Source organism: Callorhinus ursinus, unplaced genomic scaffold (genome assembly GCF_003265705.2).
Source record: "Callorhinus ursinus isolate GAN/ISIS: 27379988/994484 unplaced genomic scaffold, GSC_fseal_2.0 scaffold10, whole genome shotgun sequence".
Taxonomy (NCBI): domain Eukaryota; kingdom Metazoa; phylum Chordata; class Mammalia; order Carnivora; family Otariidae; genus Callorhinus; species Callorhinus ursinus.
Window position 1 is genome coordinate 76,020,315 of NW_027397072.1, and position 21,412 is coordinate 76,041,726.

Here is a 21,412-nt window from a genome sequence, read left to right on the forward strand (position 1 = left end):
CTGAGCCGAAGGCAGACGCCCAACAACTGAGCCACCCAGGCGCCTTTCTAAGTCTTTTTCCTCTTCTGTGAAACAAGGAATTTAAATATCTACATGCAGGATTGTCTTAAAAATAAAAGAATATGGGGCGCCTGGGTGGCTCAGTTGGTTAAGTGACAGCCTTCGGCTCAGATCATGATCCTACGGTCCTGGGATGGAGCCCCACATCGGACGGCCTGCTCCTTGGGGAGCCTGCTTCTCTCTCCCTCTGCCTGCCACTCCCCCTGCTTGTGCTCTCTCTCTCTGTCAAATAAATAAAATCTTAAAAAAAAAAAGAATATAAGGCACTTGGAACTTAGAACAGAGGATTGCTTAAGGAGCAGATGGGGAAGGAGAATGTCTGATAGGGTTTGAGTAGCATCAGTGGGAGATTGGCAGAGAATGATCAACAACACAAATCTCAAAACTTAGTCAAAGGGAACCAAAAAGTGTTAGTTGAATTCTGAGTTGAGATTAGTGGTAATTTTAACAAGAGTACTTTCAGTGGAGGTTTAGGGCCAGAAGTTAGATTGCATTGGATTAAGGAGTGAACATGCAGTGAGGAAGTGTTGACTGTTCTTTACAAAAGCTGGGATCATGACCTGAGCCAAAGGCAGACGCTTAACGACTGAGCCACCCAGTTGCCCCAGTATTTTTTATTTTTTAAGTTGTTTGATGAAAGATGATTAAGTAGCTTTTCTTAAAAAGGAAGCCCAGCTTATTAATGTTGAGAGGTACAGCATTTAGGCCAGAGATGGTATGTGTTTGTGTTTTACTATAGGAGTTTTCAAACATTCACAAAAGTAGAACTCGGAAAAGTATCCATCAGCCAGCTTCAGTAGTTAAGATTTTGGCCATCTTGTTTCATTTTTTTCCTCCCCAACCCCTTCTTCTACCCCTGGATGGACTTTTTAAATTACAGATCTCTTGTCATTCTCCCTATAAATACTTTAGTAATACATCTCAGAACTTTTTTTTTTATTTTATTATTTTTTAAAGATTTATTTGAGAGAGAGCATGTAAGTTGGGGGAGGGGCCAAAGGAGAGAATCTTCAAGAAACTCCCCACTGAGCTCAGGGGGGAGATCATGACCTGAGCCAAAACCAAGAACTGGATACTTAACCAACTGAGCCACCCAGGCGTCCCTTATTTTATTTTTTATTATAATTATTATTTTTTCTTTTTAGAGAGGGAGAGGGGAGGAGGGGCAGAGGGAGAAGGGGAGAGAAAAACTCAAGCAGATGGGTAACTCCATCTCACAACCCTAAGATCATGACCTGGGCCAAAATCAGTAGTCGATGCTTAACCGACTGAGCCACCCATGTGCCCCTAGAACTTATTTTATTTATTTATTTATTTATTTAAAAGATTTTATTTATTTATTTGCGCACGAGAGAGAATGAACATGAGTGGGGAAGAGGGTCAGAGGGAGAAGCAGACTCCCCGCCGAGCAGGGAGCCCGATGCGGGACTCGATCCCGGGACTCCAGGATCATGACCTGAGCCGAAGGCAGTTGCTTAACCAACTGAGCCACCCAGACACCCTAGAACTTATTTTAAATACAGCAGTATAACCACTGTAATATTATCACATCTGACAAAATTAACAGTAATTGATAAGGGGGATACATCAGCTTCCCAAAGGGGTTCATGATACCAAAAAGTTAACCACTGTTAAGTCTTGCCACTTAATATTATGAACTTTTGGGCATTGTCCTCTTGCTTGCAAACTCTGATTTCCCTCCTCCTCCCCTTCCTCCCCGATTCCTTAGATGTGGTAGGCACCTGTAGATTAAGATTCCTTGGAATTAATAAAGGTGTTCCTAGCCTGATCAAAAAAGATGCCTTATTTTTTATCAATATAGACTTTTATTTTGTCTTCCTGTTCACTACACAGCTTTTTATGCTCACATCTTGAGTTCTCACTTTTTCACTTATTATTTCACAAAATTAAAAAAAAGTCTTTTTTTCCTTTTATTTTTTTATATATGGAAATGTCAAGTAGTCAGAGGAAGCTGCTCTGTAATCAGTAGACGGGTGAGATGAAAACTTGTAAGAGCTGAGAGATTGTTTTCTGCCACAGCCCTGAGCTATGCTTCGTAGGTCCGTTTATCATTTCTTCTGTTAACTGATTTCTCAAAAATTTTTTCCCAAATCAAAATAAACACGATACTAAACATAGGGCTTCGTAAACATTTTTCCCCACCTACAGATAAGAATCCATCTTTTTCAAAACTTTTTCTTAATGTGCATCAGTGGGAGGGATGATTTCATCATAAGGAAGAGGATTCCAGAGGGGCATGGAACATGTTTGTATTTTATTTTGAAATAATTATAGAATCACAGAGAGTTGCAAAGATGGGTGGAGAGCATGTAGGCCCTCTGTGTCCTATTTTCGCCCAATGGTTACATATTACATAACTATAGTACATTATCAAAACCAGGAATTTTACATTGGTACTGTGTGTGTGTGTGTGTAGTTCTGATGTTTATTACATGTGTAGCTTTCTGGTATCACCTCAGTGAGGATAAAGAATTACTCTATCACTACACGTACCTGCCCCCACCACCACCCCCTGTAGTCCTACCACTTCCTCCACCCCATCCCTAACCTCTGGCAATCACTCATTTGTTTTCCATTTATGTGATTTTGTTATTTTGCAAAGATAATATAAATGGACTCATAAAGTATGTCCTGTTTTGAGACTGGCCTTTTTTTATTCAGCATAATGCCCCTGAAACCCATCCAAGTTGTTGCATGTGTTAGCAGTTCATTGTGAAAAAAAATTTTTTTTCAAGTAATCTCTACATCCAATATGGGGCTCAGATTTACAACACCGAGATTAAGAGCTGTGTGTTCTGCCGACTCACCCAGCCAAGCACCCCCATTTAAAATATAAATGGGGGCACCTGGGTGCCTCAGTCGTTAAGCGTCTGCCTTCGGCTCAGGTCATGATCCCGGGGTCCTGGGATTGAGTCCCACATCGGGCTCCCTGCTCCGTGGGAGGCCTGCTTCCCCCCTTCCACTCCCCCCGCTTGTGTTCCCTCTCTCGCTGTGACTCTCTCTGTCAAATAAATAAATAAAATCTTTAAAAAAAATAAAATAAAAATAAATGCCTTGTTAACTCACTATTCCAAAATTCAGTCCACTCAAAGCTGCCTAACCTCAAGTTTAAAAAGGCCAATAAGGCCTAAAAAGGCCTATAAGGGTATAGGTTTATAAAGGCTTATAGATTTTGTGGGCATTTTATAATGTAAATATTTATAATATATTCTATAAGTTTTAATAAATTATATTACATTTACATTATAAAATTACCATTAAAACACAAATTAGTCTTTTTAAAGTAGATGACATATTTAAATTAAATATAAAGAGCTTATATGGGGGCGCCTGAATGGCACAGTTGGTTAAACGTCCAACTCTTGGTTTCGGCTTAGGTCGTGATCTCGAGTCCTGAGATCGAGCCCTTCGCCGGGCTCCATGCTCTGTGTGGAGTCTGCTCTAGTTTCTCTCTCCATCTCCTTCTGCCCCCGCCCCCTGTGCACACAAGCTCTCTCTCTTCTCTCAAATCAAAATAAATCTTAAATAAATAAATATACAGAACTTATATTAAGTTTACAAAGCTTAGAAATAGTATAAGACCAGCGTTCACTGGTTATCCTGTTTTATAAATGGCTTTTCATTTAAATAGGAACAATTTGGATCAGCCGTTCTTTCTTTCTTTGAAATAATTTTGAGATTTACAGAAAATTACAAGAATGGCACAGAGAACTCTTGTATACCCCATTTACTAACTTTAAGCATTTTGGCATATCACTCTTCACTGGTGAATGAATCTATCACTCTGTCCATCTATCAATCCGTATATACATACACACATACAGATAATTTTTTTTTTAACACATTGGGCTTAAATCTATCAGTATGTAATTCTACAGAACAAAGACACCCCGTTTTTTTTTTTTTCTTTCTAAGATTTTATTTTTAAGTAATCTGTACTCCAAACCTGGGGCTTGAACTTAGAACAGTTGCATGCTCTACTGACTGAGCCAACCAGGGGCCCCGCTACAGAACAAGGGTATTCTTACATAACCACCGCACAGGTAACAAATTCAGGAAACTTAGCATCGATGGACTATTTTTGTCTACGATAGCTCTTTTTGTTCTAATGTTACCAATTTTTTTTTCTTTTTTTGTATTTCTCCCCCTCCTTTCTAGAATCTACTTTAGGGATGGATGTTAGTTGTCTTTTATCTTTAATTTTCTCTATCTAGTATGGAACACTTTTTCAGCTTTTGTCTTTTATGACATTACCATTTTGGGGGAATACAGGCCAGTTAATTTATAGAACGTTCCTTACGATGGTTCCCTTGATTAAGTCCATTACTGCCTGGGACACCATTGGAGTGATAGATACTCTGTCCTCAGGGAATTAAATCTAAAAAACATACAGTGTCCATCAGTGTCTCATTGGTGATGTTAATTTTGATCACCTAATGAAGATGTTCAGTTTCTCCATTATATGGGTTCTGTCTTTACCATTACAAGTAATAAGCAGTCTGTGGGCAGATGCTTTGAGAGTATGCAAATATCGTGCTCTATCAGACTTGGACCCAAAGATTTAGGGGTGGTTCTTACTGATTCTTGTCCAAACTGATCTTTATTTTGATGGTTCAAAGTAAGAATCAGTCTTTCTAAATTATCTTGTCCTGAAAATTCAGCTTAACTTTGGAAATATTTATTTACTTACTTATTTTATGACTTTGATCTGTATGCATTGCATATAATCATTGCTAGTATGTTTTAACTTAAAATGTTTTTTAAACCTCTGTATTTATTTTTAATCCTTTGCTGCCCTCTGCAGGTCTATGGATATAAATCTTTGGAGCAAGGTAAGTATTGCTAGTACTGCAATTCCTAAGGTGATATATAAAAAGCTATTGAGAGCCAAAGTTGTAACAGCTTCATACATTTATGATGTGCTATTATAAATAAATGACTTTAGAATCTTGAAATTGGTAGTTTTTTAAAATGTCTTCCTAGAGCATGAAGCGATCCTTAGTCCTAAATTCTTCATAAGGTCTTCGACTTTTTCGGAGGACAGCTGTTAACATTATTGCAGTGACATTTGATTTACAGATCTAATAACTAATTTAAAATGTATATACATATACATATTTATATATGAATGATACATAGATAATTTTAAATTGCTCTTTTTTTAAGAAGTTAACTGCTTTTATGCAGGAAGTACAATTATCCTTATGCTGAATTGCAAGAAATAGTTGTAGTGAAGTAAAATCAGAATGTACATTATTAACTGGAATTCCCAATTTAAATATTTTTTAAGATCTAAATTTGACTGAATTCTGTTTTAAGTATTATACTGCCAAACCCTATAGTCAATTATAATTTATGATTGGGAAATCTGTATTTAGAAGTGATTTTTTTTTTTTGACTAGAAAGATTTTTTGTCAGTTTATTCATGAAATGTATTTTTGTTCAAAATTTGGTATTAAATGTAGCTATCTTAGATCTACTGTATGGTTGTAACTTCTGGTAGAATGTATTGTCTTCCTTCTATACAGTTTAAAAAACAGTTTGCAGATGAGAATTGTTTTTTTGCTTTGAGGACTTTCTACCTTAACTGTCCTCTGAATTGCCATTAACTGCAGCATGATTTTCCTGGTGGAGTGAAGTGGGATATGGTTAATTTTGCCTAATTTTCTATATTAGCAAATTAATAGTAGTAGAAGTAATTGCATTTTGAGTTGCTAACACTTGTAATATGTGCCAGGCACTATTTTAAGAGCAAATAAGTTCATTCGTAGAATACACATAAAGTAGTTCAGAATTCCTAACTCATGTCACTTTGGAAAAGAGCCATATGTTTCCGTTCTTACTGTCTTCAGACCCAAGGATGGATAGTCAGATACTGTGTTCAAAAGTTACAGGCCAGTACTGTAGGTTTTGTAATCATTTTCATCACAAAATACATATTTGGATTTCTTTAGTTAAAAATTTTGCCAGCAGAATTAATGTGGAAGAATACGTGTTGTGTGTGTCTCTTAGTATTTGTGCATTCAACTGCTAGGGATCTGTGAGGACAAGCCCAAGAGAGCTTTTGACCCCTTTGGTTTTTAATGCCATTAAAATAACTGGGAAAATGTCATTGGAAAAAAACTAAGAAAAATTAAGCTATTTAGTGATCCAGCATGTTTTACATTATTTTCTGTAATACTTCATTTAAAAGGAGGAAACTGGTCCAATTTCAACAAGACCTAAAACAACATGATGAGAAATAATACTGGTTGATAATTCCTAAAAGCTATTTCCTGTTTATAACAGTTGATTTAAAACAATACATAAACAAATCCATTTAGAGGGTTTCTTAGTGACATTTCATGAAACATTGTAGTTTTCCTTTGACATGGGTTTGTTTTGTTTTTGCTTTTAAAGACAAACCTATTATTTAAAAACAAAACAATTTCCTTGGCAGGTGGGGGTAGTATTGAATTACTGTGCTATAGAATAATACCTTACTGGGGAGAGGCTTTCTTATTTCAAGAATTCAGTTTTAGATTGTATTTGTTCTTGTTTGCTTCTCTTGCTGCAATGTGTGCATTTTCTGTCTTACCAGATAACAGAACTGTTGTATAAGGATGGACGTTATTGCCAAGAGCCTCTAGGACCAACGGGTAGCGTTTCAATTTCGATGATTGTAACTTACCCACCAATCCATTCTTCTGTAATGATGGGCTGGAAGGGTCACAGCAGTAAACATTTTCTTTTTAAAAGTGAAATTTGAAAACATTTGGTTTTAAATCTTTATATTGATAACCACAACATTTTGAGATCTCTGGGGTGTTTGGTTTTATCATCATAATTGTTTTGGGAAAGGCAGGGTTGGAGGCTTTTTCCTGTTTAGACACTGAGGAAAATGCTTCTTACAGCACCTGTGAAAATAGGCTTAACGACCAGTCATTCTTAATGTTTGTTATTTTAATGTTTTGGAGGTATAGTTAATTTTAAGTGTGTAAAACAGTGAAGGAGAGCTTTAGGTTTTTTTCCTACTTAAATATAATTTATTATCCAAAATACATTATTTTGACATTTAATGATTTTTGTTTTCCATATAATGAAGCCTAGAATATATGGTTTTCTTTAAGAAGGCACCCTTCTTGAAAGTTCACATTTTCTATCCTAGGTATTAACACATGGCCCTATACATTTTATGCTTGAACGCATAAGAAAATTACTGTTGTTACAAAACATCTTTGTTAATCTTGGTTTTTCATTGGCTAATAGGCAGCTCTCCACAGGATTACTGTATCTGCTTATTAAAATTATTTAACTTTCTATACTCAACATTTGACAGTCATTTCTAATTTTATGTGTTCCCTAAATATTGCCCACAAAAAAATTAGTGCAGAAATGTGTACAAGGCATTTATTTATGCTTCCTACTTGTGATTTGGACAGGAAAGGGGTCAGGCCTTGGGCAGGACCACTTCTGTCACAGAGTGGTGGAAAAAAAGAGATTGAAGTAAGATTCAGTACTGAAAAGCTGTCACTCGGTCTGAAAATAATTAATATTCCTTTCACTCACCAGTTAGATATGTGCTCCCAAACCACATAATCTCTATGCCTCAGTGATCAGTGTTGCCATTTCAGAGCCTCTCATCAGGGTGACATCTCACACCAAAATGATTTCTTATAAATTAATCTTGATAACATGACAGTCTCAGTAATTTTAGTGGAATGCTTTCTCTTGTTTTTTTCCACAGAAGCTGTTGGCTATTTTCTTTATAACTTGATTGACAGCATGAGTGACTCAGAGGTACAGGCCAAGGAGGAGCGTTTGAGACAATACTTCCATCAGCTGAAGGAGATGGTACCATTTCATTTTTTGCTATATAATGCCTGTCCTGTCTGACATGTATCTATTAGATTTGAAATTGCTGCTTTTAAGTACAACCAGACCACTTCTCAATGACATACACGAGTTGGAGACTTAAATTATGTCTGAGATAATTTCTGTTAGACAAATTTCAGTTTGGTTGTCTAAAACTCAACCTGTATTTGTTTTTTTCTTTCCTCCTTTCCCTTTGCACAGAATATAAAAATTCCTGAAAATATCTACAGAGGCATTCGTAATCTACTGGATAGCTACCATGTTCCTGAATTGATTAAGGTGTGTGTAAAATAGTAATCAATTTTTTAAAATGCTTAATTTATATATAAAAGCATGTTAAAATTGTATTTAACTATGATGCTTTTGGCCAAAAACGGTTCACTTAAATGGCAACCATTAAAAGAAAGCTTCTCATTGATGGTTGGTAAATACTGTTTATATATTGAAGGATGTGTTTAAAATATTTATTACAATGGTTACTGAAGTATGAATAGAATTTCTGGAAGATTTTGAAAAGATGGAAAAATAGTAACATAAGCTGAAACTTTTGAAATTCGCTTTTGACATTTGCTAATATATTTTTCCATGTATTTTCTAATTCTAATTTAAATCTCAATTTTAGGATGTTAATACATTGGTTGAAAGAGAGAAGATAGACTCTAGAAAAGTAAGTAGGTTTTTTGAGTAGATTCTACATGCTATAACCACCACATTTAAAGAGAATTCTAGATTGTGTCCTTATAAAACCAGTGGTTCCTAACATTTTTGTCATCAGTATACATCTAAGAAGTTGGTAACAGCTATTCCCCATCTCAGACAAATCACTGTATCTAAGACATTTGCGTATGTATCCCAGGAGCATCAAAAATCCCTGGAGTTCATCCACGGATCCCCAGATTAATGTCCTTGATAGCATTTATGACATCGAGGAAAGGTCGGCTTAAAGGGAAGAGTGACAAGGGGTGCATTTTCTTTTTGTAGTAAATTTCTTTCCTTTTCTTTCTGTTCCTGTAGACTACACAGCTGCCGTCATCTCTTTTGGAGTCTACACTTGAAAAACTACAAGCTGAAAATCAACCTATAGGAGATGTCCTAAAGCAACTCATACTAGCGCTTTGTTCAGAAGAGGTAACGTGTTTAAATATTTCAAATACGCTATTAAGGTAAAAAAATTCTTTAGAGATAAAAGTAAGCAAAGCCAAAAATAATATTTATGATTTTCACAATTGATTATTATACGTCATGTGTGTGACGAATGCAATTAAATGAAAGGTTAACTAATTCCAGCTACACCTTGAATGGCATGTTTTCAGGTTGCTGTAGTTTGTTTACGATAATCTGTGAAGTGAATGATAGTAACAGCCGTGATAGGTTTATCATACATGCCAAATGTCCTTTCAAGCCATGGCTCCGGTCTCTTATATCTAGATTGTCAAGCAACTGATACATGCAGTAGTCATTTGCAAGTCAAATATTACTGGATTGTTAATGCAGAGATTGAAATTCCATTTTCCTGCTGGAAAAAAGCTCTTTCCGAGATAAAGGGTCTCTTGCTTTTTTTCAGCAGGCGTCCAGCTGTACTTTGTGTTCATTTTAGTGTGTGTCTGCAATTTGTGGTATTTCACTAGACTTTTTCAGTTTCTAGTTCAATATGATTTAGTCACATGCCTGTTTTTAGGGGAAAGAAACATAACTGACTTTAAGATTATAACATAGTACTATTGAATTCTAAAATATTTTTTCACTTTGCTTGGATATTAAACTAGACTCTGAGGAACTTTGCCATGATAGATATTTCTGTGTATGGAAATTGGACTGTGAGTAGGGGCTGGCTTGGTACATATTTAATTTGGACATCTTTTTTGTAGTACCTACAAAGCTAAAACATCAAATTTGGCACAGCAACTTGTTTGGCGTTACATGTAACAAATCTTTTAAACCCTACATGTGTATCTTGCCTGCTTTCTGAAAGGTGAATAAAAACACAAAGGAGGAAGGTGAAGTTAATAACATGGATCCATTTGTTTTTAAAGTGCTATTAACTTTTTCTACACTCTGAATGCTATACCTAGAGATTGGACATTTTTACTTCTGTATCATTTCTTACTTCTTTTTTACTCCGTTATCTTAGAACATGCAAAAAGCTCTTGAGTTGAAAGCAAAATATGAATCAGACATGGTTGTTGGTGGCTATGCTGCTTTAATAAATTTGTGCTGTCGACATGATAATGCAGAAGATGCATTGAACCTGAAACAAGAATTGTGAGTACCCTGGCACTGAAGCAAATCATCAGCATTTATGCTGATAGACAGTCCTTGATGGATCATGTAAATTGAATATTACTCTTACAGAATGTCATTTTTAAAAATTCTTTTTTTGTCAGTGTTTTTAAAATTTCATAAAATGCCTCCCTTTGATTAATTATGGCTTGTTTTCAGCAGGGAGTCTTTGTTTAAGTATGATAAGACATCCTTAAAGCCAAGGTTTTTTCCCCACTGACTGTATAACTGCATATCATAAAAAGGGTGGTGGTAACTATTTTATAAGGCTTAACATTTCCCTTTCTCTACCGTAGTGTGAACAACATTCTGTCCATTTCTCAGGTATCTTTAGTTTCCCATCCTGATAGAGTTATTAATTAAAAAATAAGTCTTTTTGAGTGTTTCAATGTTTATGACAAAGTTAGAATCACCTAAAGTACTGTGAAGCAAAAGAGTTCCTTCATTTGTATCATTTGCAGATGAGGTGATGCAATATATGTGTAGTGGTAGATTTTTACGTCTTTTGTCACTTTGAATATAATTGTGAATTTGAGAATGGCTTCAAAAATAAACCTTCACTGAAATGTAGAGGCCTAAATAACAATTCAGAACAACTGACGTGTTTTTGAAAAGGATAAAATGGCTCTTGCAGTTCTTTTTACAGTCACCTTGTAACATAATATAATTTTTTTTATATTATGTTAAATTTTATATTATGTTAAATTTTTTTAATTTTTAGTGACCGATTAAATTCATCTGCTGTCCTTGACACTGGCAAGTATGTAGGCCTTGTAAAAGTATTGGGAAAACATGGCAAGCTCCAAGGTAAGCCTCGGCACATAAAGGAAATATGTGATGCAAGTATCTTGCCACTGGAATAACATGTGAATTGATATTAATGGTATATCATGTCCTGCAAAGTGCTTGAACACTTTGCATACAAATTTGCATGTGAATCCATCCAGAGCTGCATGGACAGTGTAGGCCATTAGTTTTAATGGATTGGCAAGCTTGTCATTTACATTTGCACAGCTCAGTGCTTTTTGCATTTCTACAGCTAGTTTTTATTAGCATTGCTGTTTGGATTGAGTTTGAAGATCATGACTTATGGCACAATTTGCTGATGTGCCTGCACTAATGGCTTTGTTTTTGCTTAAGAATGTCTGAAGGCTGAACATAAAACCTATAAACATAACCTTTATTTAAGAATATGAATTTTACTGTAGTCTTTGTCTTAACTTCTGATATTACCAAAAATATATACTTTAGTAAGTTTTTATTTAGAAGTTTGCAGAGAAAACCTCACTGATTATATAGCTGATACGCATTTGCTGATTTTCTCATTGTTGAGACAATGCTAAGCCTAATTATTTACACTTGATAATATGTTCTTACTGTTGCTTGTTTCTTACATTTTTCATTGGGTTTTATTTTGAAACTTCCGCCTTCCTCTCTCCCTTTTATTTCTAGAGAAGATTTTTTTTTTTTTTTTACAGTGAAAAATATGTGGAGAAAATACTTGATTTGAACACTGGATTTTTTTTAGGAAGTCTTTCTAACAGAGAAAACTCTTTATAAGGTTTAGCCTGCTTTTTTAAAATCACTTTTTGTGAAGCGGTCAAAACATTTTGTCTGTGCAATAATTAAAAACAACATTATAAAAATGCACTTATTCCATATCCTAAAATGTTTGTTTCTGCCTTTCTAATGAAGCTTAATGAATCTAATGTATTAACATGTAGTCTTTTGGAAAGCTTTCATTGGCTCTGCTTGGCTAATTAGTATCGACATAGCAAACAGGCCCTATCGGTATCAGGCCATTAGTCTGGCTGTATATACAGTGTAAACACATCTTTATTATCTGGCCTCCTGACAAGCCATCTGCTGAAGAAACAATGATGTGATTTAGCAGATGTTAGCTCTGAACGATAAAAGCATCCATTTAGGAGGATCTTACAGCTATAGGGCAGACCATACAGGGTTATGTGGTGCAGAGTGGGCACACAGTCCCTATCTATAATTTGTAGTCAAAGTTGCAGGGAAATGATAAAACCATGCTATTGTGGATTTATAATTGTAGTCTCGTTTAGAAATGCAAGTAGTAATTAACTTGAAATCGGCATTATACACTAGAATTTACATTCCTGCTGGGCTTGAAATGCTGTTTTAATAGCAGTTTGTTTTCCCTACATGAAATTACCTAAGGGTCTTTTGTGTTACTTCATTGTAGATGCTATTAACATTCTAAAGGAGATGAAAGAGAAGGATGTTGTTATCAAAGATGCAACAGTCTTGTCCTTTTTCCACATCCTAAATGGCGCAGCTTTAAGAGGTGAAACTGAAACAGTGAAACAGTTGCATGAAGCCATCATGACTCTAGGGTTAGCAAAACCATCCACTGCCTTAAGTTCCCCATTGGTCACTCTGTATCTGGAAAAGTAAGTTAATTGAATTTTGAATTTTAAATGTTGGCATTAAGATAATGAGTCTGATCATTTGGGGATTATATTTTGTCAGTACTCTGCTGCTTGGAAGCCTTGGAGGTTATTTGCCACAGAATAAGAGGACTTAATATGGACTGGTTGACCTTTAAAATAAGCAGCAACCCTGTGGGTTGCTTCTCAATGGAATGGTCTGTGGTGATTTTTTTTGTGGGGCGTGTGATGATATTACATGAAATTGAATCTAATTTTTCCCAGTTTGAGCCTTATAGGTGTTAATCACTAATATATAAGGAGGAAAGATTCTCTGGGGCTTTTGATTATGCATCATGACTGTCATTCAGGTAATAATGTAGCAGCATCTCTTTGGTTCTCCTTTTCTCCATGTGGTATTTGATTTTAATAGCATGTGCCAGTACAGTGACTCTAGCTTCCATTAATACTATAGAAGATGTCTCTGTGCCTTGGGGGAGGAAGATGAATTTTGTTGATATGATGAGGTTTATGGAGTTTGAAATTTTTTACATTTAAAATGCTCAAGTTGGTGCCCAATTTAAGATATTATTTGTAATGCAAATCATAAAAATCAACCCTACACTCTTGTAATGAGTGAAACATTTTAGTAAGACCATTAAGCACTCTTTATTATCTTTTTTTTGCATTTGATTTCCTTTTTTTTTATTTCCTAGATTTTTCTTGTCATCTTTTACAAGGCTTAATGCAGTTTTTAATCTGCCTATTTTGTGATTGGGATTTCTGATTTTATTTTATTTTAATTCCAAGGTAGTTAACATACAGAGTTATATTAGTTTCAGGTGTACAATATAGTGATTCAACACTTCTTATATTGCTGAGGGCTCATCAAGATAAATGTATGGGATTTTTCTGACTTTAGTATGGATGTGGCCCTGTCAATGCCAAGAGAAAAGTAAAAGATGTATTTTAATGGTTCTCATATTCTTCCCAAATTTCTGGTAGTTTTTCTTTATTTATTAGAGGGTATAATTAATTGAATATAATGAATGGTTTAGTATTGAATTTAAAATGGGAAATAAAAATCATCTTGGCTCCATGTTAGGAAATGTGGGTATACATATTTATACACACACAGATACATCCACATATGTTTGATGAAATAATTTCTTTGCCATCCAATCGAAAAATAGTTTATCAAGTTAGATGATTGGCCAGATCTTAACCTCTACAATCTCAGCATTACATCCTTTTAAAGAAATAGTGATTCAAACAATTAGTGTGTTACTGAGTTCTCATGTTCACAGCCAACTTTATATAGAAATCCTATAATTAATATGCTTCCTACCAGAATTTTTTTGATTGCTTGAAAGACCCATCTCTGCAAATTGCATGTGGAGCTCTGCATAGGGATTTGAAAGAAATGGGCCCAGTGCCCAGAAGAATTAGGCCCTCCTCCACTACTGGGCAAAAATAAAATAATTAACAATGAAAATGAGGCCCTGGTAGAAAAGTATCTTACAAATAGAAATACTTTGAAGACAGAGAAGACAACGAAAGTTTTCTGAAAGAGGTCTGCAGATGGGGCTCATGAACCAAGGAGAGCTTACCCACAGGAAAATGGAAATACCATGGGATTCAGATGTTAACCTGGAGCATGCTCCGTGTTTCTGATTATAGAGTACAGTCAGAGATTTGTATGTCTCAGTAAAATATGGCTGTCCCTATTAATTGGGCTAGAGAAATCTAAATTAGTATCTTTTATGATTTCTTAACTACTTTCAGATACATCAAGAAATTATTACCTGCTATTTTGATTTGCCTAGTCTTTTTTTGCTATCTTTGCTTTGCAGAGGCAATCTCCATGGCCGGATCTTTCAGTTTATCATAATACAAAGGTTTTTTGGTTGTTGTAGAGTCATGAGAATAATGAGGAGTTAAAGGAAATTTCATGTTTATAAAATAGCGGAAAACAGTAGTAGCACCTATCATCTGGGATAAGTTGGGGGAAAAGTTGTCTTTGAAAACTTTGTTTCAGTTGTGTTTTCCCTAACTGATGGAAGATAAATGATTCAGAATCATGACAAGTTAAGTACAAGGATTAACTACACTAGCCTGCCAAAAAGTCCACATAAACTTGATTTAATTAAATATGTTTACTCTTCAATAATACCATGTAATTGACCTCAGCAGGTATGAGCTCATCTGGAGAATGAGCCTTATTTATTCAGACTTGAGATAAAAGTATGAAATACATTTCAGAACATCATACAAAATCTTCAGCTTTTCGTTCAAAGACAAGCATCTTTTTGGAATGTCACTGCAAAAATCTCTAGAGACTGTCACTTAAGTATTGTAATTCTGGAACCAATCCATGAAATTGGGTTTTTTAGAAAGATGATCTTTAAGATTCAGAAAGATCTTAATTTTGAGACTGACTTTTCCAGCAGTAAATAAAACATGGGAGAAAGTAATCCTGGGTCTGTCTGTTTGTTGGAAAATGTATAAAAAGCTTTGTGGTTGTGGAAAACAATACATTTTGTTTCTGTTTATTTGCAAAGCAAAATACAAAATAATAACAGGTTTGCAAAATTGTGAAGTTGGTAAACTCATCTGTTTATTATCAAAATGATACTTGTATTAAATGGAAAGGTATGCACAGTTGAACAAAACTTTCATGTGTTTCATTTATGTTAGGATTATTGTATAAGCCACATGTCTATGTATAGTCCAAATGAATGTTATTTTAAACATTTTTTTGGTAACTACTTAAAATTTTTTTTTTATTGAAATCGTACCTGATTCTGGAAGATAATCTGGGTCCTCCATAATATGGAAGAAAAACATGCTTTAAAATAGGTTAAAAGAGCTTTTGATTAGTCTTTATGCTCTGGTAAAGGAAATGAAATTAATAAAATCTGGGCCATTAGGTTTAAAAGCATAAAAATGTGTATGATGTAGTTTCAGATTCACTTGTTTTATAGCTTATCCATTTTGGTTTCATTGCATATGAAAAATATCTGAAGCTGTTTAACTGGATTATTTAGTGCAAATGATTAAAGAAGCTTTAATTTCTGCTTTCCATTAAGGACTTTTCTGTGCTGATTTGTGCTATAATCTGTATATGCCCACATGCATTTTCATTTAAGTGAATCATGGACTTTGTATATTTAATCCTCCCAGAACTCTTGCCAAGTTAATCTTTAGTTCTTCATAAAGGTCACAATATCTGTAAGATGAACCTATAATCATAAAAGTTTTAAAACTCACTGTAGCACTTTAAAATGTTATATAAGTGGGAAATATACTTTTAAAAATGCTGGTTATTCTGTCATATACACTCCCCTTCAATTTTAGCGTCTTCATTTGTACTGGATACTTTTATTATTTATGGGAATGCTTGCCTTCTAGAGTAAAACTCTTTGTGTGCTGAAAGGAAATTAAGGAGGTTTGGCTCTTTTACTCCATTATTGCAATTAAGAATTTAGCATCATCAGTGCCAAAGGACAAAAGTGGTTCATTTGCCCTAGGGGGACAGGACAGTGATAAGATGATTTTTCGTCAAGGATCATTGGGTCGTAATTAAGTTACATTCATGGCTATTGCTTTTTGAAGGATGATTGGTAAATGACAGGCTTCATGTGCTTAGTACGGACAGTGTTCAGTAGGGTTTTTTCTGCCTCTGTCAGAAAATCCTGTTGAGCCTGATAATGTAAATGTGGCATTTTATTCTGAACAAAAGAGCAGGGAAATGAGCTATCTTGTCTAATCATTCAGTTGTTTAACACCGACTTCCAGTTTAGACTCAATTGGCTGGAAAGCACTTGACATGTGAAGTTAGTGCTGTTCGGAACGCATGTTTGAGTAAATTTTAAAGTAAGTGACAGCTAAATTGTACCTAGGGAAATTACAAAGCCTTCAACACAGTTAATTTTTTGGGGAGGATTAGTTGTAATTGCAACACCAGTCTCCTTGAAGATTCCTCATTTATAGATGATGAACAGAAAAAAAACATTTAGCTCTTTCAAAGGCTGGTTCTCTTAACAGAATAATTTTTATGAAGATGCTTGTTTCTCTTGAATTGATTTCTCTCCACACTGAACAACTGCTTAAGATTTATGGAATAGTTTGTTTTTAGAGTGTTGAAGTGTTTTTTCCCTTGTTTTAAACTTTTTTTCTCCCTCAAACTCCCCTTTTCTCTAGTGATTTCAGATTTTGAGAGCTTTTCAAGTCAGTGATCCCTTTAGGTAAATTGCCACTTCACTAACACTATGTATAATGTTGAAGCACTTTATTCCAATTAAAAATCAATATTTGTCTTTTTTCATGGTTTAAATTAAGTATACTCAGGGTTGGAAAGTAAGTTACTCTAAAGAGATTAAGTTTGAAGCTACTGATAGGTGAATAGATAGTTGTCACGAGTCATTCTTGTTCTAACAGTACAAGATTGTGTGAAATGCATTTATGATTTTTATAGTTAAGTACGGTGAGGAATTTGACTTAGGAGTGCTTTGTTTCCTGGTTTCTTTGAGTAGATATTTCTGTGATCAGTGGATGCCTCGTATGAATGTATGTCCAGTGTTTTTCTGTCAGTGACATTATACCATACTTTAATTCCATTAATAATGACTAAAACTAAAGGTGGTATCAGATTTGCCGTGTGAGCTTCAAGCTTGCAGTTTTAGATGTTCCTCCATGAAATAATGCAAAATTACAGTTTGTAGTGGGGTATATAGGGTCATGTTCCCTTAAAGAAGTGAATTGGAGATTGTAGAGTGTATTTTAATATGGACCAAGTACATTCAAGTTAATAAGTAAAACTCTTAGTTGTAAATCTTTCTTTAAAAGATATATTTGAGAGAGTGTGAGCGTGTGAGAGCACAAGTGCGGGGAGAGGAGGGAATCTCAAGTGGACTGTGTGCTGAGCATAGAGCCTGATGTGGCGCTCGATCTCATAAACCTGAGATCATGACCTGAGCTGAAACCAAGAGTCGGACAGTTAACCAGCTGAGCCACCCAGGCACCCCAATAAATAAAACTCTCTTTTAAGTGTTCAAATTACTTACTGGACTCAGCCTATGATATATATTTGTTCTTAAAATTTAGAATTATAGAATCTTCCTTTTTCCTGTTCTGCCTTTGTAGATTCACAGGATTTTGATAAAGCTTATAGTAATTTTCATCAATCAAAAAGATTTTTTAAATGATTGCTTATTAACATATATAGTTTCATTCATGAAAATTATTATATACACTTCATTGAAATACTTTGGGGAGGTCTAGTCATTGAAAAAAAGTCATTAGTGGGTTTGCCTTTTTTTTTTTTTTTTAGAGCTACCAATATGTTATGGAGTTGGTTTTCTTTTAGCATTATTTGAGGTTTGTGAAAGCCGTGGCTAAATTTTTATCAGGAATGGGCTTAAAAATTTGTGACACATTTGTATATAAAGCTTTCAGAATGATGAATACATACTGAAGTAAGCATAAAATCACAAGTTGTTTTGCATCCAGAATTAATGCTATCAATAAGATTTCTTTAAAACATTACTGTTATTTTAGAGTAGGGTTTTAAATCAACTGTTGTGTTTTAAAGTATGCAAAGGAAATCACAAAATCACCTTCGGTCACAGCACCTAGAAGTACCCTGAGTGGTTAAAGTGTTGTGTAACATCTCGGATATAAAGCAGTTTCCATGTTTTTCCTTTGGATATTTTACTGTTCTTGCTGACTTTATCTTGCCTAGTAGAAGTGATCCTTTCACGTGATGATTTTCTCTGCCGGTCTGAAACATTTGAGTTGATGAAATCTAATAAGCTCAAATTCATAGAACCTCACATTAGAGAATTAGAACTGGGAGGGAACCCAGAGGTTCCTTGAGTTTAGCCATTGTGATAAGCTGCTTTTCATCACCACTTCTGAAATTTATCATACGGCTGTAGTGGGATTGAAATTTAAAAGTCCTGTGAGTATATAACTATTTTCATAGCAGTGTCAATTTTAGATACTTTTTCATATTTTTCATTTTCATCCCCCAAGTTTTTAAGCTTTAGTAGGAAAGATTAATGATGACATCATATTACATGAAAGATGGACATTTTTATCTCTTTTTAATATGACGTGATCCAAGCACAAGTCAGAATGTAGATGATAGGGATTGAGAAGAAGGGACTAATTATTAGTTCATTTCTTTTTTTTTCTCCCCAGTTCATTTCTGTCATCAGTCCACTTACATGAAATGTTTCATTATAGATTTCTAACTCATTTTGTTGGCAACCTGAGAGCAGTGACTGTAGTACTTTTAAGTAATTTTAATTACTAACAAATATATGAATTATTTCCATTTTGCTATTCTTGTCTTTTCTGTTGTTGTTCTGAGCATGTATAATCTTCAGAAGCATATATTTGGAGACCAAAGACTATTAACATGTCTCTTTGATTGACAGAACAATTATTCATTCATTTATTGATAGCTTTGACCTAATGTAGGGGAAATACAGTTGAGACATACTCTTCTAGTTTGGGAATTGATCTGAAAAAGCAGATCATACTCCTTTAAAAAAAAATCAGTATGTGTTAGTTGTTCTCTTGAAAATATCGTAATAGTTTTTCGTTAAATGGAATTGTAGAAGGCTAACAACTGAACCTGTGTCTGAAGCAAGGGGAAATACTGATTATATAAAGGTTTATATCATATGTGGTAGCTACTGTAGCATTTCTCTTGTATGACAGTAATCTAGCCTGCAACATCTACTTGCGGTTTTGAAATTAACCTGTAATTTAGTCTTCACCCCAAATGACAAAAATTCAAATGACTCTGTGGGGTGCCAGAAGATGCACTGTAAACAGGGCTTAGGAAGGGGATAAGGTAGAGCTCTGGCAGGATCGGCTCGCTTTCACTGTGTCAGTATTATTGCAATAAAATTAACACTTCTTTGTGGTATTTTCCTTTCAGTACAGCTTAAAATCTTAATCTAGATAAAATAGTAATTCAGTCTCAGGCAACATAACATTTGTATAATGGACCAAAATGTTAGGGCTTCAACAGAAATTTTAAAAATGCTTTCCTCCTCTTGAAAACGATTGCATGTGAGAGAAAAGTGTTTTCTCCGCAGAGCTTGTTAAGAACTGTCAGTAACCATGCGTCTCTTTCTATATTTCATACTTTCTTTTCAAAAACTTTAATTTCTTATTCCACATCGCACCACCTTATTAGGTTAAACAGGCAGCCGTGTTTTTGCTAGAGCATAATGTGTGAGTAGACGGAGTCAACTGAAAGTGGGAAGTGGGAAAGCAGTGCCTTCCTCTGTTTACCCTAATAGCCTTAGGCTGGTTATTCAGTCTTTACATGCCTTGATTTCCTCATCTATTTAAAAATAAAGGAGGGTGGCATGTAGAATTGGATCACATAATTTCTACAGTTTTTCCAAGGTCTTACGTATTTCTCATACTGTAATTTTCCTTTTAAAGGAAAAAGTTTTTGAGGGCTCACAAGAATGCATTTCCACAGTCTTGTTTAAGAAATTCTTTTTTTTTTTTTTAAAGATTTTATTTATTTATTTGACAGAGAGAGACACAGCGAGAGAGGGAACACAAGCAGGGGGAGTGGGAGAGGGAGAAGCAGGCTTCCCGCGGAGCAGAGAGCCCGATGCGGGGCTCTATCCCCAAACCCTTGGATCATGACCTGAGCCGAAGGCAGACGCTTAACGACTGAGCCACCCAGGCACCCCAAGAAATTCTGACTTAATGAAAATATCTTTCTTTTAATTTGTTACCACAGAAGAGAAACTTTGACTTGACAGTGGGAAATAATTTTTTTTTTGAGATTTTATTTTTAAGTAATCTCAACACGGGGCTCAAACTCACAACCCTTAGATCAAGAGTCCCATACTCCATTGACTGAGCCAGCCAGCTACCCCTGGAAGTAATTTTTAAGAGCTTGCCTTCTAATGAGGGTTCTTCTAGAATTCACTGATCGATCTTAAGAATGTTTGAGTTTTTAGCCACAATAAGTTTCTGTATATATGAATCCTGAAATTATTTCCTCCTTGTCTGGAGAGGTGGCAGTATGAAAAATAGGATGATAAAGTTGAAAGTACTTGAAAATTCCTTGGTAGCTGTTGATAGACATTTCATAATGTTTCCCAAATCTAGAATTGTTGAGGACTATAAACACACATAAGTAGTTAGAAAAAATATTTGATTGTAGTCCTTGTTTTTAGAAATAATGTATTCTTATGACAACTTAACATATGAAATCAGATTTTTTAAAAAGATTTTATTTAGAGCGTGTGGGTGTGTGAGCATGAACGGGGGGGGGGGAAGGGGGAGAGGGCAAGCTGACTCCCTGCTGAGTGTGGATCCTAATGTGGGGGCTCGATCCCAGGACCCTGAGATCATGACCTGAGCTGGAACCAAGTCGGACGCTCAACTGCCTGAGCCACCCAGGCACCCCTGAAATCAGACTTTATTTATAATAATCTCAGAGAATGCCTTCATTTATTTGGACTTTTTCTTAAGAGTGCTATTTAGGGGTGCCTGGGTGGCTTAGTTGGTTAAGCATCCGATTCTTGATCTCAACTCAGGTCTTGATCTCAGAGTCATGAGTTCAAGCCCCATGTTGGGCTCCATGCCCAACTTTAAAAAAATAAAAACAAAAAGAGTGCTATTTAGCAAGTGAAATAATGAAAGATGAAGGGGGGAAAATAGGGAACTGTTACTGATGTCTGTACTCAGAACATTTATTTATACTATATAAGGATTGTCTTTTTCCATTTTGGCTTTTTGAAAGCTCAGTCGTGTAC

General features: G+C 35.1%; 1 protein-coding gene across 2 annotated transcripts in view; it reads left to right on the forward strand.

The window, feature by feature from the left end:
- The window catches only part of LRPPRC (leucine rich pentatricopeptide repeat containing), a 105,061-nt gene that overhangs the window by 39,340 nt on the left and 44,309 nt on the right, over nucleotides 1–21,412 (forward strand). The window contains exons 15-23 of one of the 2 annotated variants that reach the window (XM_025868917.2): nucleotides 4,886–4,913; nucleotides 6,662–6,719; nucleotides 7,808–7,914; nucleotides 8,137–8,214; nucleotides 8,558–8,602; nucleotides 8,950–9,063; nucleotides 10,067–10,197; nucleotides 10,937–11,022; nucleotides 12,428–12,635. In XM_025868917.2, the coding sequence (XP_025724702.1) occupies nucleotides 4,886–4,913; nucleotides 6,662–6,719; nucleotides 7,808–7,914; nucleotides 8,137–8,214; nucleotides 8,558–8,602; nucleotides 8,950–9,063; nucleotides 10,067–10,197; nucleotides 10,937–11,022; nucleotides 12,428–12,635 (855 nt within the window). The remainder of the gene's footprint in view (nucleotides 1–4,885; nucleotides 4,914–6,661; nucleotides 6,720–7,807; nucleotides 7,915–8,136; nucleotides 8,215–8,557; nucleotides 8,603–8,949; nucleotides 9,064–10,066; nucleotides 10,198–10,936; nucleotides 11,023–12,427; nucleotides 12,636–21,412) is intronic. The other variant, XM_073897778.1, reaches the window with a different exon arrangement.